General features: G+C 38.3%; 3 protein-coding genes and 1 long non-coding RNA gene across 4 annotated transcripts; all 4 read right to left on the bottom strand.

Moving 5' to 3' along the window:
- Positions 1–102: 102 nt before the first annotated feature.
- LOC128199815 (uncharacterized) lies at positions 103–2,829 on the bottom strand. Its single transcript, XR_008252351.1, has 4 exons — positions 2,660–2,829; positions 2,331–2,574; positions 1,303–1,395; positions 103–589 (listed from the first exon to the last, which is right to left on the bottom strand). It is a non-coding gene; the product is annotated as an uncharacterized LOC128199815 (long non-coding RNA).
- Positions 2,830–5,349: 2,520 nt separating this feature from the next.
- Positions 5,350–7,564, bottom strand: LOC128199809 (uncharacterized). Its single transcript, XM_052890980.1, has one exon. It carries the CDS (start codon positions 7,134–7,136, stop codon positions 5,487–5,489), a length of 1,650 nt encoding a protein of 549 aa, XP_052746940.1. The 5' UTR covers positions 7,137–7,564; the 3' UTR covers positions 5,350–5,486.
- Positions 7,565–7,804: 240 nt separating this feature from the next.
- On the bottom strand, positions 7,805–11,935 carry LOC128199812 (uncharacterized). Its single transcript, XM_052890983.1, has 2 exons — positions 11,290–11,935; positions 7,805–8,494 (listed from the first exon to the last, which is right to left on the bottom strand). The coding sequence occupies exons 1-2, from the start codon at positions 11,801–11,803 to the stop codon at positions 8,481–8,483; spliced, it is 528 nt and encodes a 175-aa protein (XP_052746943.1). The 5' UTR covers positions 11,804–11,935; the 3' UTR covers positions 7,805–8,480.
- LOC128199817 (uncharacterized) lies at positions 11,806–15,223 on the bottom strand. The gene is made up of 4 exons (XM_052890987.1): positions 14,750–15,223; positions 13,411–14,523; positions 11,928–12,099; positions 11,806–11,872 (listed from the first exon to the last, which is right to left on the bottom strand). Exons 2-4 carry the CDS (start codon positions 14,471–14,473, stop codon positions 11,806–11,808), a joined length of 1,302 nt encoding a protein of 433 aa, XP_052746947.1. The 5' UTR covers positions 14,474–14,523; positions 14,750–15,223.
- Positions 15,224–17,146: the final 1,923 nt, after the last annotated feature.

Below are 17,146 nucleotides of genomic sequence, written 5' to 3'. Positions count from 1 at the left end.
CTCAACTTTACTAATTTGTCAACTATTAATTTTAAGTACCATAGAATTCTGTGAAATACAAATTTTATAAATTTATTGCTTAATTTGATTGTGATAGATATTTCTTTAATACATTAACTTAACCAGGAAGTAGATTTTATTAAATTATGGTATTCAGTGTAAGATGAAAGTGCTGACATGGAAAGGCAAGGCTGTGATTCAACCTTTACACTTCTGACTGGTACTTTATCATGTTTGAACTCTTGAAGTTGCTTGACAATACTACTGGCATAACTGGGACCTGACTTGGATATGTTTACCTCATAACAATATTACTTTTTATACTGCAATTATAATTGCAATTAGGTGATAAAATAAAACTAATTCAACTACACATTATTTAATAACTAATAAAGACTAATTACAATGGCGCACACAGCTCCATAAAATTGTAAGGATTGCAAGCACTGGCCAGTTTGAGTTCACTTTCTAGCTCGGGAGGCCCTCACAACCAGAGCCTGTCTCTGTAGTAGCTGGCACAAGACAAGAACTCCCTCTCGGTGTATCTGCCTATTTCCATTGGCACAAACGGGTCTAGGTGCTCAAAACCCTGTAATACAAAATATCATTTCATTATATTCAAGTTTTCAACTTACTAAGTATGTCAAATGAAAATTTGTTTATTTCTCCTTCTTGACTATGGCACTTTATACTGAGATTATTTCTCCTGAGAACAACCAGTAATAAACTCAGTTGATCTTTTAAAATCAGTGTGGGAGGTATTTATATTTTACTAGCAGATGCTGCACGGTTTCACCCATGTGGTTCCTGTTTGTGTAGGAATATGGGGATAAAACATAACAATAGCGCTCAGGGATAGTGTGGCTTTGCAACAGTGAAAGAATTTTCAAATCAGTTCAATAGTTCCAGAGCTTATTCAAAACATACAAACATACAAACAAACAATCAAGTCTTTCTTCCTTATGATATTAGTATATATTATTATTATTTACACCTAATACTTAAAATGTTTGGTACAGTACAATAGTACAATACAAACATTATGTTTCAGATTTTAGGTATCAGTGGTGGCGTAGATTTGCGGCGGCAGGGCGACACCCCGCGCGTTGTTTAAGTCATAAGCTTTGTTTTGGACTGGCTGAAACTATTCTATTCCAAAATATTGGGAACATTTAATACTAGGCTAGAGATATAGAAATCCTTGATTACCACAAGCATTTTTAGGGCTCTGAGTTTCTTTTTTTCCACAACATGGTGAGATGCGAGATATTTGAGACACTTCACAACAGAATCAGCGTTTACCTTTTGATAAAGTAAATATTTGGGCAAGTAGTTCTCTTGTCTGTCTTCAGGTACAGCGAGTTGATCTGTAGTCACTACTATGGCACCACTAGTCTGAAAGATAAAATTTTAATGATACTGCATTGTTAACTAATAAAACGTTAACAGCTCAATGGTAATGGTTATGGTTTGAACGCCGCTCGCTGTACTATTGTTATTGACATGGTCTTTTCCGACTAGCTTTTTTTTTTTATTTTTTATTCTTTACAAGTTATCCCTTGACTGCAATATCACCTGATGGTAAGTGATGATGCAGTCTAAGATGGAAGCGGGCTAAATTGTTAGGAGGAGGATGAAAATCCGGAGATCGTACCCAGGACCTCAGTCTTGTAAATCCACCGCGCATACCACTGCGCCACGGAGGCCGTCAAAAATAAAATAAAAAAAAATAGCTACAGGGGAATGTTGTTTAGCTTATACATTTGAATCAAAGTAGAAGCAGTGTTTAAATGTAGTGTGAAGGTTTTCCATTAAATTATAACTTAAGTAGGTAAATTAATAAGCAGGGTGCATCTGAAATGCAGTCTCAAGTAAAAAACTAAACTGATTATTTTCTTTAAAATAACATGCTAGTATGATAAATTATTTAATGCCACATATTTATCAAATAAGTCTGCCTTATAGAAATATAAAACCACAAAATGCAAGTGATTCATCTCAGTTTCAACACACATTCACACAAAAAAGTTTATATACCACTATATTTGTATTCATAATTATGCACTTTTTACTATCATCAGCTTACTTTTACTGACCCACCACTGCCCGAGACACAGGGGTGTAACATTATCAACATTCAAGTTCTAGGCTGAGATGAGAGAATATCTCAGAACAAAGAAAAACTCTGTTTCATAAGCCTACCCAAAACTAAACCCAGGATCAGGCTAACCACTGGACTACTGAGACATTTATTAGCCTGTTTACAAACAATAATAGAGAAAAGCACTTTGGATAATATGAAGGTAAACTCAAGAGTAGTACAAGATTACCTTTTATCCTATGTTGTCTTAACACTTCAGCCTGTTTTACAGAACATTTAGTAAAGTAATCCGCACCAAGAGCAACGGTAACTTCGTTTGTGTGTTTCAAAGATCCCCTAAACAAGATCTTGTTACCTATTGGCACTAATATTGGCACGGACAGTTTGTCCGAGTAAACACTAAAGTCAAGCGAGGTCAGATTCTGCAAGTATTCTTCCCAAAATTTAATATTCTTCTCGCTCCGTTGTAAACTCTAAAAAATGTTACATGTTAGGTTACAATATAAAAAAGTGATACTGATGGTTTTAAACATTAATGTTTTATTAAAAATACACTACATTTTTATAGATATCATCAAGAATATTCATTGCTAAAATCGCTTTCGTAATTTAAACTAAAGTACAGTAGTATTTAAAATAAAATTACAAAACCTTTCAAAATAAATAAACAAAAACAGAACAGACAACAAAGAGTATATTAACAGACAACTGACAACCACAGTGACAGTCTGAGAGCCACAGATTAAAAGATATTACGTATCGTAGAGCATCATTAGAGCATACATTCTACTCTATGTGTAGAGCAGAACCACATAGACTACTGTGACATAGAGAAAAGACTAGAGAGAACCAATGAGACACTGACACTTGACAGTAAAAAAATAACAAAGTGCCACAGAGAATACCAACATAAATCTTGCTTTGAGACTCTGGACTCTGGCCTTTTAAAATTATTTACTCCTCCAAAGCTTTGCATTTAATCAATTTGTCAAAAAAGGGGGTCATTCAGTTGACCAGTATGTTATTATGTTTGAGTTTGTTTGTTTGTTAGCGGCTTAGAACCAGCGATCTTAAATGGACATTTTTAACCGACTTCAAATAAAAATTTTAATATAAAAATTCAACCGACTTCCAAGTCAAAAAATAACTTTAACTAAAAAGCAAAAAATAACATCCTACCTATGTGCTACCTTCTGATCAGTTTGAAGGCGGTGCCAAGCCAGTGATGTTTTAATTAAACACGTTTTAACTACAAATTTTCTGTGGTTCTTTCAGAAACAGCTTTAATTAAAACACGACACTGGCTTGGCACCGCCTTCAAACTGATCAGAAGGTAGCACATAGGTAGGATGTTATTTTTTGCTTTTTAGTTAAAGTTATTTTTTGACTTGGAAGTCGGTTGAATTTTTATATTAAAATTTTTATTTTTATATTTTTAGTGTTAGCATACCTACTGCGTGTGTACAGTCACAATCCATCTAGGTGGAAAGTTCTCATCAACACAAATTTATCAAGTTCAAACACAAGGTAGCTACTGTGAACCGTCGAGGAGTTCTCTTCACTGTCCCTCGTCTTCATCACCAGACCCTTAATACATTCACAGTCCATCTAGGTGGAAAGTTCTCATCAATACAAATTTATCAAGTCCGAACACGAGGTAGCTACTGTGAACCGTCGAGGAGTTCTCTTCACTGTCCCTCGTCTTCATCACCAGACCCTTAATACAGTCACAACCCATATAGGTGGAAAGTACTCATCAATACAAATTAACCAAGCCCAAACAAAAGGTGACTGCTGTAAATCGTTGACGAGTTCTATCGTCTGTGTTTCGGCTCCATCATCAGACCAACTCTAAACCTTCATAAAGTTGTAGTGGTTTAAAATACCTTATGGAAACACTAACAAACGCACTAGTCGTCTCTACAACTTTCGAAAGTTCCCCTCAATTTCTCCAGGATGCCATCATCAGATCCTGACATGAAAAAAATGGGACCACTCTGGAAGTAAACCCTTCAAAACAAAAAAAGAATTATCAAAATCGGTCCATAATTGACGGAATTATCGCTGGACATACATAAAAAAAAAAAAAAAAACATACATACAGCCGAACGTAGAACCTCCTCCTTTTTGGAAGTCGGTTAAAAAGGAGGAGGTTCTCAATTCGTCTGTATGTTTTTTTTTTTTTTGTATGTATGTTACCTCAGTACTCGAAGACGCCTGGACCGATTTGAATAATTCTTTTTTTGTTTGAAAGGGTATACTCCTGAGGTGGTCCCATTGTCACCATTTCAGGATCTGATGATGGGATCCTGGAGAAATCGAGGGGAACTTTCTAAAATTGTAAGGGCAACTATAGCGTTTTATATTTTTTCCATTAACCACTTTAAAGTACTACAACTGGATGAAGGTCTGGAGTCGATCTGATGATGGAGCCGAAACACACACGAGGGAACTCCTAAAAGATTTACAGTAACTACCTTGTGATTGGGCTTGATCGATTTCTATTGATGAGATCTTCCCACCTACATTGATACTACTGATGGTTATGAGGTCTGATGATGAAGACGAACGACAGGTACTGGAACTCCTGAACGATTTACAGTAGCTACTTCGTGATTGGGCTTGATCGATTCATATTGATGAGATCTTCCCACCTACATGGGTTATGAGGTCTGATGATGAAGACGAACGACAGGTACTGGAACTCCTGAACGATTTACAGTAGCTACCTCGTGATTGGGCTTGATCGATTCATATTGATGAGATCTTCCCACCTACATGGGTTATGAGGTCTGATGATGAAGACGAACGACAGGTACTGGAACTCCTGAACGATTTACAGTAGCTACCTCGTGATTGGGCTTGATCGATTCATATTGATGAGATCTTCCCACCTACATGGGTTATGAGGTCTGATGATGAAGACGAACGACAGGTACTGGAACTCCTGAACGATTTACAGTAGCTACCTCGTGATTGGGCTTGATCGATTCCTATTGATGAGATCTTCCCACCTACATGGGTTATGAGGTCTGATGATGAAGACGAACGACAGGTACTGGAACTCCTGAACGATTTACAGTAGCTACCTCGTGATTGGGCTTGATCGATTCCTATTGATGAGATCTTCCCACCTACATGGGTTATGAGGTCTGATGATGAAGACGAAGGACATGTACTGGAACTCCTCAACGGTTAACAGTGATTTACAGTAGCTGTTTGTTGTCGGACTGGATCTTCGTGGTTTTTGTTAATTAAAAGGCCTTTTGATATTATGATGCAATAAAGTAAACGCCTGCGGTAATCAATGTGCAATTATCGCCTTGAGGAACATTGCGGCGTTGACATCCTCCCCCGCGTAGAAAGGCTTATCTTTCTACAAACACTAATCAGGCAGCAATGGACAAATTCGGGTTAGTGGTCTTCTTAAGCTTCCTTTGGTGGTGTTTATGTCGACGACTCTGGAAACTCCGTCACGTCCTGGGAACATCCGTGTAACTCGTCCCATTCGCCAGGAAAGTGGAGGCACGTACTCTTCATGTATTAAAACAAGGTCACCAATTTTGAGCTTGGGGCCGTCGTTGGTGCGCCACTTGAGTCGGTTTTGTAATTCGGAGACATATTCTTTGTTCCAACGGTTCCAAAAATGTTGTCTGATTTGCTCAAGCCGTGCGTAGCGCTGCAGACTGCTTGAATTATGGTCAGTTAGATCGGGTGACGGCAGTGAAGTGATAGGACGACCAATCAGAAAATGCCCTGGAGTAAGGGCTAGGAAGTCGTTTGGAGAAGGAGATAATGGACACAGGGGACGACTGTTAAGTATAGCTTCGACTTGTGCAAATAATGTACTTATTTCTTCGAACGTCAAATGTGTATTACCCATTACGCGTTTAATATGATGTTTCGCGGATTTCACGCCAGCTTCCCAAATGCCACCAAAGTGAGGAGCATAAGACGGTGAGAATATAAATTTGATTTGTTCTTGAGTTGCAAATTCGATAATAGATTCCTTGTTTTGTTTTAGGAATTTCTTAATGTCATTAGCAGCACCGACCAGGTTCTTTCCATTATCCGAGAAAAATTCCGCTGGTTTTCCACGTCTACTGATCATTCTACGAAACGTCATTAAGAGAGCATCTTTCGTCAAGTCACTGACCGCTTCTAAGTGTAAACATTTGTAACGCAGGCATATGAATAGGCAAAGATAGGTTTTTACAAGTCGAGCGCCACGACCTTTTCTATTTAGCGTCATAAATGGGCCGGCCAGATCTACACCTACGGATCTAAATGGAAAATCCAGAGTTATGCGCTGTGCTGGCAAATTTCCCATAAGAGGATTGAGAGTTTTACCTTGAACTCGTCTGCACATGACGCATTTCTGTACTGTGTTTCTAGCGAGCCGCCTTCCATGAATAGGCCAAATAAGTTGTCGTACAGAAGCAAGCAGTAATTGTGGACCAGCATGTAAATTATAAATGTGGTAATAATTGAAAATAAGTTTTGTTAGATAATGGGATGAATGCAGAAGGATTGGATGCCTTTGATCATAACTTAAACTAGAAGCATCTATTCGACCGCCTACTCTAATCAAGTTGTGATCGTCGATGAAAGGAGACAAAGAGAGAATGTTTGATTTAGAATTTAGTTGTTTGTTTTTCGTTAGAGTGGCATATTCATTCGGAAAAGATTGTTTTTGAGCTACTATACATAAAAAATTAAATGAGTTAGTTAATTCGTCAATAGTTAAATTACCGATTGTTTTAGATTTAGGATTTTTAATGTTGTGTATAAATCTCAATATGTAAGCTGTGACTCGTTTTAGGTTAGTAAATTTAGAATAATTTTCCATTTGTATGAAAGATTCAACAGGTTCAATTTTAACGGTATGTGATTTTATTTCCAGTTCTGGTAGAGGGAAATTGGAACTATCCTTTAATTGTGGCCATTCGCATTCAGGTTTAGAGAGAAATTGGGGTCCGGACCACCATAACTCTAAATCCTTTATTAGATGTGGGTCAACACCTCGCGATATCATATCGGCTGGATTGTCCACTGTTGGTACATAGCGCCATGAAGCTGCATTCGTGAGTTCGCATATTTCGACTGTTCGATTGGCTACAAACGTTTTAAATGTTCGTGCGTTACTTTGAAGCCAACCAAGAACGACAGTTGAATCGCACCAGTGGACGAGACGGATCACCTGACATCTTAAAGAGCGCAAAGTGGTTTTCACTAATCTCGCACTTAGTAATGCCGCGCTTAGTTCCAGGCGAGGTATGGTGGTCGGTTTCAAAGGTGCTACCTTTGACTTGGCACACAATAACTTAACAGTAGCGTAGCCGTTTTGGTTTATTGATCTTAAGTAAATACATGCACCATAAGCAGATTGAGAGGCATCGCTAAAGGAATGCAGTTCGATATGAACCGGTGATTCACAGAGTGTGAGTCTTGGAATTTGAATATTAGATAGAGCATCTAGATTATTTGCAAATTTTACCCATGATAGTTTTACATCCTCAGGAACGGGATCATCCCATCCTACTTTCTTGAGCCACAATAACTGCATAATCATTTTAGGTTTAATAATGCAAGGACTTAATAATCCAAGCGGGTCAAAAATTTTAAAAGATGATGATAAAATTAGTCTTTTAGTTAAACAGTTTTTGTATGATGGGTTTTTGTTATTTCTCTAATATTTATATGGATGAAAATGAAACACTGTATACGTGATTAGTCTATAATCCGGACTGCCACATGACGGCGCGGGCGCAGCCGCGTCAAACCGATTAAAATACTACCCACATAATAACATCCCTCCACCAATAGTTTACAATTACACAAATTAAAAAATAATTATCAGAAATATTTTCTGTAGTCTAAATGTATAGGCTTGCGAGCCCGCTTGGATCTGGGGGTTCTAGCATCCGGTGAATGGATGGCTGTATGAGTCGGAGACGTCGAAGTGCTTGGGTCTGGGTTTGTTTCTTGATTTGGTCTCATATGCGGTATCTCTGGACTCTGGTTAGTAATCTCACTACCACAGGTTGCCGGTTCTACTACTGCCGTCCGAGTCTGAGAACCTGTTGGTTGCGACTTCAATATCACCGGAGGTAATATGGCATTTGGACCTGACTCGTTCTCGTTACTCGCAATGATCTCTTCATCAACCGTGACCTCTCTTTCCCCCTTTAATTTACAAATTTGACTCTTATGTCTTTTAAATTCCACGTTACTATCTGTAAGTTTCACTACGTACACGGACCGGCCTAGTTTTCTCAATATAATGCCTTTAGCCCAGACACTGACTGGTTTATTATAAGTTTTTATTAACACAACTTCACCAATTATAAAATCTATTTTTCTTTTCCCATCATAGTGCCTAATCTGCGAACACTGATTTTTCCCTACATTATTTGACATCGCTCGGTCGAGTGGCGATAATTGCTGCGCCGGTTTTAATAAATCTAACCTACATCGTAAGTTCTTACCGAACAATATCTTAGCTGGAGACCGATTTGTGGTGGAGTGCGTAGAATTGCGATAATGAAATAGAAATTCGTTTAACTTAATGTTTATATCTTTTTTTGATGTTCCAGATAACAAAATGCCCTTTAATGCATTTTTTATTATTTTCACGAAACTTTCTGCCTGGCCGTTACTTTCCGGATGGTACGTAGGTGAAGTTAAATGATTTATTCCATTGTACTTGCAGAAATTTTTAAACTCTGATGATGTAAAAGACGTACCATTATCGCTACATATAGTATTAAAAAGACCAAATTTCGACATTATTTCACTTAACTTTTCAATCACTACTCTAGAACTATAACCATTGCTCACGTCATAAACTTCCACCCATTTAGAATAAGCGTCAACTACTATTAAGTATACTTTATTATTAAACGGCCCTAAAAAGTCTACATGGACTCTGTACCAGGGTTCGGGAGGAAAAGGCCACGGCGTGAGCGGCGCGCGGCGGGGCGCGGGGCGCAGCTGCATACACACGTCGCAGTTACCTACCACTGCTTCTATACTCGCGGACATATTTGGCCACCAAAACCGCTCTCGTGCAGTAGCTTTCATTTTAGCTACCCCCAAGTGACCTGTATGAAGTTCCTTAATGACTGTTTGTTGGATAGCCTTGGGAATAACTAATTTAGCCCCCCTAATAACGCAACCCTTCTCAATCGATAGCTCGTTCCGACAACTAAAATAAGGCTTTATATCCCTATCGTGCACTTTTTTCGGCCAACCGTTTAAAATATAATCGCTAACCTTTGACAAATTTTTATCAGATTTGGTACACTGCAACACATCCTGGAAAACTGCGGGCATCGAATTAGCGTCCCACACGAAATTCATATAACAACTATTATCATTTGCGCTATAACCTACTACACGCTTACAATCATTCTTACTCGTAGTATTGTTACACGTCGGCGTTTCTACGGCGCGACTTAAGTAGTCGGCAGAGTTATTTGCACTACTAACGTATTCTATGCTGTAGTTATATGCCGACAAAAACAACGCATACCTTTGCAAGCGGTTGGCCGTAATTTCGGGTATACCGCGACCAGGTTGAAAAATAGACAACAACGGCTTGTGATCAGTCCTCAAAATAAATGGATCTGCTCTGCCATATAAATATTGATGGAACCGACGGACACCAAAAATAATCGCCGTAGCTTCCTTTTGAATTTGACTGTACTGTTTCTCCGCTGAATTCAATGACCTAGACACATAAGAAACAGGTCGTTCGCACCCGTCGGTCCCTATTTGGGATAAAATTGCTCCAAGACCGAAGGGTGACGCGTCCACAGTGAGAACTATTTTTGCGTCCGGATCATAATGTGCTAAGGTATTTTCCGAAGCTAAATGCTTTTTTATTAATTCAAAAGCCTGTAAATGTGCTTCCTCCCAGTTCCAAACAACATTTTTCTTCAAAAGCAAATGTAAAGGACTTAAAATACTTGAAGCATTTTTAATAAACCCCCTGTAATAGTTTACTAATCCCAAGAACGATTTTAATTCGCTAACATTCGTAGGGACTTTCGCGTTAAGAATAGCCTTGACCTTATCTGGTGACTTGTGTAATCCATTTTTATCAATAATGTAACCCAGATACGATACAGAGTCCTGAAAAAAAATACATTTATCTTTTTGTAATACCAACCCCGCGTCCTCTAATCTCTTAAAAACTTTATTTAACCGATTTACATGTTCCTGTTCCGTTTCTCCTGTAATTAAAATATCGTCAAGGAACTGAAGTACTCCATCTATGCCTGATAGAATTATTTCTAAGGTTCGTTGAAATATAGCCGGTGCACTTGATAATCCAAACACAAGGCGTGTGTACTTAAAAAGACCTTTGTGAGAATTTATGACCGTTAATAATTGCGATTCCTCTTTTAATTTCAGCTGGTTGTACGCATTAGACAAATCTAATTTGGAAAATTTTACTCCGCCATGCAATTTAGAAAATAATTCCTCAATTCGTGGAAGCGGATATTTTTCAACTAAAAGTTGTTTGTTTAACGTAGCTGAATAATCTGCACACACCCTTATGTCACCATTATTTTTCAAAACGGGCACTATAGGACTCGCGTATTCAGAAAATTGCACCGGTTCAATGACCCCTAATGACGTTAACCTCTCTAATTCCTTTTCTAACTTTTTCCGGAGGGCAAAGGGCACCGTACGCGCTTTAAAAAAAATCGGTTTTGAATCAGGCTTCAAATTCAAAGATACTTCAATATTTTTACAACATCCTAATGAATCGGAAAACAATTTAGGGTATTCGCTTACTAGCTTCTCAACGCAATCTAATTTCGGCATGCAAGCATTTACAGAGCATATTTCTAAGTTTTTAAATATAAAATCACGACCGAGTAAGGGTGGGCCACCGCCTTTTACCACATATACGTCGATGATTTCCGTTTTGCCCCGGTATGTAAATTGCAAAGGTAACACTCCTATTGTATCGATAGTGCTGCCATTGTAACTTTGTAAAAATTTGGTATTGGTTTTTAACTTATGTTTAGCGAAATATTTATAATACGTCGAATCTGCTATCGCCGTAACGGCTGAGCCGGTGTCTACTTCAAAGCACAGAGATACGCTATCCACCACTATGGTCTCCCGCATCGGTTCGCCGCGATAGCTGCGAAGATTAAAAATAAGACGCTTACCATCATCGCCATCCGCCCGAGATTCCGTACAATATTGTAAGAAATGTTGTTGGTCGCGCCCTCTGTCTGCTACACAGACGCGCGCCAAATGACCTTTGACCCTGCACCGCCTACAGGTGTAAAACCTGTATCTACACACTTGATTCCCGTGGTTTACGGATCCGCACACTTCACACTTCCTATTATTTTTAATTACCGACTCGGAATTAACGACACTTCCTTTATTAGCACTTGTCACTTTTCTACCTTGAGAGCCGGCCGGTTGGGCCGACACTTTGTGCACCTCGACGACTGGCGAGAAGGTCAAATCCTGAACCTGTGACTGTGGGACCGCTTGCCGCGCACCTTCTACGGCACAATGCACACTTTCAGCCACTTGTACCGCCCTTTCCATTGTGAGCCCTTCTAAAGACTTTTCGAACAATCGCTCCCGAACCTTGCCGTGAACCATCCCAAGGACGAACCGGTCGCGCAGCATTTCATTTAAAACACTTGTGGGGAACTTGCAATCCATTGCTAAACCACGTACACGGGCAGCCCACTCGCTAATGGACTCACTGTGTTCTTGCCGGGCACCATGAAACTTGAACCGTTCCGAGAACCCACATTTTTTTGATTTTAAATGGCCATCAAGTAACGATACCGCTTGCTGGTATGAGAGAGATCCAACCTCATTAGGTAGTGCTAAATCCCTTATGAGTTTAAACGTCGTTTCCGCTAAGCTGCTTAGTAAGATCGCCCGGCGCTTCACACCCGACTTGTCGTCGGTATCGTTTATTTCGTTCGCTAGGAACCATTGTTCTAACCGTCCTTTATACATATAAGTCCCAGTCTTGCTGTTCGTGGTTAAACACTGTTATCAATCCAACTGATACTTTTTCCATGTTTACACGCGTAATAATTCGTAATAACTCGTCGCCACTGTTATTTCTCTAATATTTATATGGATGAAAATGAAACACTGTATACGTGATTAGTCTATAATCCGGACTGCCACATGACGGCGCGGGCGCAGCCGCGTCAAACCGATTAAAATACTACCCACATAATAACAGTTTTGAATAGGAAAATTAAAAGTATCAGAAGTGGGATTCCATCCTAAGCCCAAAGTACTTGATGACTCACTTATGCTTAAATTGTCAGTAAAATCAATAGTAGATGATTGATAAATAGTTTTAGAATTAGATCTATATTTTCGTAAGTTAAAACAACCTTTTTTCAATGCCTCAGATACAGAATTTTGAATGTAAAGTAAATCTTCTTCGTTGTCGGAACCGGTTATTAAGTCATCAACGTAAAAATCATGTTGTATAATATTTTTAATTTGTTCGTCCTCGCATTCCTCCCCCAGTTGCCAAAGGCAACGAGTACTCAAATAGCTGGCACTTGCAAAACCGTAAGTAACAGTATTTAGTTGAAGTGTTTCTAAAGGCAAAGACTCATCTTCTCTCCATAATATTAATTGAAGATTTCGGTGCTCTTCATCAATTAAAATTTGGCGATACATTTTTTCTATGTCGCCTGTTAAAATGTATCTGTATTGACGAGCTCGAATCAGAATGGAGAAAAGAGAGTCTTGTATATTTGGGCCTATTAATTGAATGTCATTAATAGACAGGCCTGAGGAAAGAACTCGCGCCGAACCGTCAAAAACGACGCGGATTTTGGTTGATTCACTGTTTGGTTTAAAAACAGAATGATGGCAAAGGAAATACGATGGATTTGGAATACAAATTTTTGACTTTTCTAAATGGCCTAAATCAGCGTATTCGCGCATAAATTCTATGTATTGTGACTTAATAGCCGGTTGCTTCTTTAGTCGTCTTTCTAAATTAAGAAAACGTCGTTTGGCTAGATCATAAGAGTTACCTAAATTCTTAGGATCGTTAGTTAGAGGTAGTTTAACGCAAAATCTACCTGTGCTTAATCGTCGAGTAAAACGTTGGAAATGGTTTTCGCAAGCAATTTCATTTTCGTGTAAAATTTTATTTGTAGGAACTGATTCAAGTTCCCAAAATTTTGTTAATTGTTGGTCGATTTCGTCTACTTGAGATACGTTAGCAAGACATTGTTTATTTTGAGATTTAGAAATATTTGAAATAGGACCCGAAATTAACCAACCGAACTTAGAACTTCTTAATTTAGGATTATTGGGGCCGAAAGAATGTTGCTCACAACCCAAGATGTCCCAAAAAATATCGGCACCAATCAAAACTTCAATCGGAGCTGGCTGATCAAAAGTTGGATCTGCTAACTGTATGTCAGTAGGTATTTGTAGTTGTTGAATGTTGATAGGTATTTTAGGAATTTGACCTGTTAGTTGCTTCATAACATAACAGGTAAGTTGAATATTGAAATCTTTGTTTATTGAACCTAATTGTAGTGTACAAGTTTCTGTGACTTCATCGCAACTGGTGTTGCCGATACCTATTATATTTATTGTATTAATAGGCTCTGAATCGAGTGATAGTTTTTGTTTCAAAGATTGACTTATAAATGTAGATTGACTCCCACAGTCAAGGAGAGCCTTGACCTTTTCGATTTGATTTGTTTTCGGATTCGTCACTGTAATCAAAGCAGTGGATAAAATAATTTGATTAGTATTTTGTATGGACGTGGAGCAATTGACTACGTTGTTATTTGGTACATTGAGAGTTGTATTTTTAGTTGTTCTATTGGATGTCGGGACTGAATCATGTTTGTTTGAAATAGTGCATAAAAGAGTATTATGTAATTCATTACATGTACGACATGATCCAGACCTGCAGAAACGAAGAGAGTGAGAGCCACGCAAACAATTAAAACATAACCTTAATCTTGAGACATCGGTCTTGCGCTCCCCCACACTCTTAGCCAAAAATATGGGACAGTCGTAGATACGATGATGATTCTTGCATACGGAACAGCGGTAAGAATTTGTATTAAAAGTAGCTGCAAAAGATTTTAATTCATTATTATTATTGCTATTGTTGTAGTTTTTGTAGTTGTTGTAGTTGCGTATTGAACTAGTCATTGGCCGCGGTAGTTGCTTCAATTTGTCATTTTTGTTTCTATTTAAAGTTTCTAAGACATCCGCACGATCAGATAAAAATTTATTAAATTGCTTTAGAGTAGGTACTTCGTCAAAATTATTACGACGCTCTTCCCACTTCCCTATAGTATTGTTGTCTAATTTTGATGACATGATATAAATTACAAGCGTGTCCCAGTGGTCGGTCGGTTGACCTAAAGTCGCTAAAGCACGAAGATTTTTCGATACATGGTCTATTAAAAATCGTAGCGATCTTTCGGACTCCCGGGCCGACGGTTCGATACTGAAAAGTGAATTTAAGTGATGGTTAATAAGTTGTTTTTTGTTGTCGTACCGCTCACACAATGACTGCCATGCAATGCTGTAATTAGCTTCGGATAATTCAATATTAGAAATTATACGAGCGGCTTCACCCTCGAGATATGACACTAAATAGTGAAACTTATGAATTGGTTTTATTCGATCGTTGTTGTGAATTAAAGATAAAAAGTTGTCTCTGAAATCCAACCATCTGAAGAAGTGACCCTCAAATTTAGAAATTTGAATTTCAGGAAGCTTGAAACCCATGTCGTGGTTATCGTGATGACAAACAATAGAAGTCGAATGGTCACCGCGCTCGTCGCGTGACGCGTGAGGCCGACTTGAGTTCAAGATGCTTTCATTAGAATCTATGAGATGTAAGCCTGTAGCAATTGTTATCATTAAATCTTGTTCAATGTTATCGCGTTCAGTAAGCTCTAATGACATATTATCTGAATTTACAACTTCTATTCGATTTTGCAACTCTTCAAAATAATCCGAAAGCCGTTTAATCTTTTCTGTTTTTAATTTTAACTCACCAACCTCAAGTGGTGTTAAACTATTAGAAGAAATTGAATTTAAATACGTTTTATATTTAGTAATGCGCCCTTTAACCGAACTACGTTTTGCATAAAGTTCTCTTAATTCCTTTGCAACAGCGGGCATAGCACTTTCAGTCATTGTGTATTATAAGATTTGAAACGTGATTAAATGGTAATTATTTAGGTGAACAATAATACAAACAAATTATAAACAAACAAAATAAAAACTAGGCAAGTACCTCATGTATCGAGTAATAAGTACTAAAAAGAAAAGTTTTAGCTCACGCTCCTTTATTCGGTGATACTTGTTAGGCCGCTTACAAACGAATCTCAACCGCCTTCAAACCGCTCGACTGCGCGCGTCCTTAGCTGATAAGATAACGTAGGTGCTAGGTAGGTACGTTGCAGGCGCGCGGAGCGAAGCAACGCGATCCTGGAATGTTCGGCAATACGATTGAGTACCAAGTAAGTATATGACAAGTCAAAAAGTATATTATGACAAGTTTATATGAGAGCGTAAGTAATTAATTATTAGGTATAGGTAATAACTTTATAGATTTACGTAATTTAGAATAATAAGCTAGGTATAGTAGATAGGTATTGTTTAGGATACTAGGTAGGTATGCAAATCTATGTGTAATTTTCTTAATGAATTATCAATTGTATGAAATTAATTGATCTTTACGAACTTTTAACCAAATCGTAATGTTTTAAATTGAGATTATAGTAAAAATGTAAATAATATTACGTAAAATAAGCAAAACTAATATTTCGTTAACTCATTAATAGGTACTTAGGTATAACCTAACTGTTACACATTGTTTCACAATTCACTTGATTTTGATACTATTATTTGCACAAATCTTGCTGAAAATGGAAAGTTAATAGTTTTTAGAATAGGATAAGAAAGGATTCAAGGCACTTAGCTGAGTTGGTTCGTCTTTTCTTTGTTCTTTGTTGAGATTGCGTCATCCAATTTTCGTATGTTTTCGTCACGAATTTCTTGTCCGTCGATTGTAATATCCAAAAGATTGTAGATTCGCGGTTGTTAATCTGCACGGTCGCCAAAATGTTTGTTGTCGGACTGGATCTTCGTGGTTTTTGTTAATTAAAAGGCCTTTTGATATTATGAAGCAATAAAGTAAACGCCTGCGGTAATCAATGTGCAATTATCGCCTTGAGGAACATTGCGGCGTTGACAGTAGCTACCTCGTGATTGGGCTTGATCGATTCCTATTGATGAGATCTTCCCACCTACATGGGTTATGAGGTCTGATGATGAAGACGAACGACAGGTACTGGAACTCCTGAACGATTTACAGTAGCTACCTCGTGATTGGGCTTGATCGATTCCTATTGATGAGATCTTCCCACCTACATGGGTTATGAGGTCTGATGATGAAGACGAACGACAGGTACTGGAACTCCTGAACGATTTACAGTAGCTACCTCGTGATTGGGCTTGATCGATTCCTATTGATGAGATCTTCCCACCTACATGGGTTATGAGGTCTGATGATGAAGACGAAGGACATGTACTGGAACTCCTCAACGGTTAACAGTGATTTAAAGTAGCTACCTCGTGATTGGGCTTGATCGATTCCTATTGATGAGATCTTCCCACCTACATGGGTTATGAGGTCTGATGATGAAGACGAAGGACATGTACTGGAACTCCTCAACGGTTAACAGTGATTTAAAGTAGCTACCTCGTGATTGGGCTTGATCGATTCATATTGATGAGATCTTCCCACCTACATGGGTTATGAGGTCTGATGATGAAGACGAACGACAGGTACTGGAACTCCTGAACGATTTACAGTAGCTACCTCGTGATTGGGCTTGATCGATTCCTATTGATGAGATCTTCCCACCTACATGGGTTATGAGGTCTGATGATGAAGACGAACGACAGGTACTGGAACTCCTGAACGATTTACAGTAGCTACCTCGTGATTGGGCTTGATCGATTCCTATTGATGAG

This window comes from Bicyclus anynana, unplaced genomic scaffold (assembly GCF_947172395.1).
Source record: "Bicyclus anynana unplaced genomic scaffold, ilBicAnyn1.1 scaffold_39, whole genome shotgun sequence".
NCBI classification, from domain to species: Eukaryota; Metazoa; Arthropoda; class Insecta; order Lepidoptera; family Nymphalidae; genus Bicyclus; species Bicyclus anynana.
This window is presented reverse-complemented; position numbering and strand designations above follow the sequence as displayed.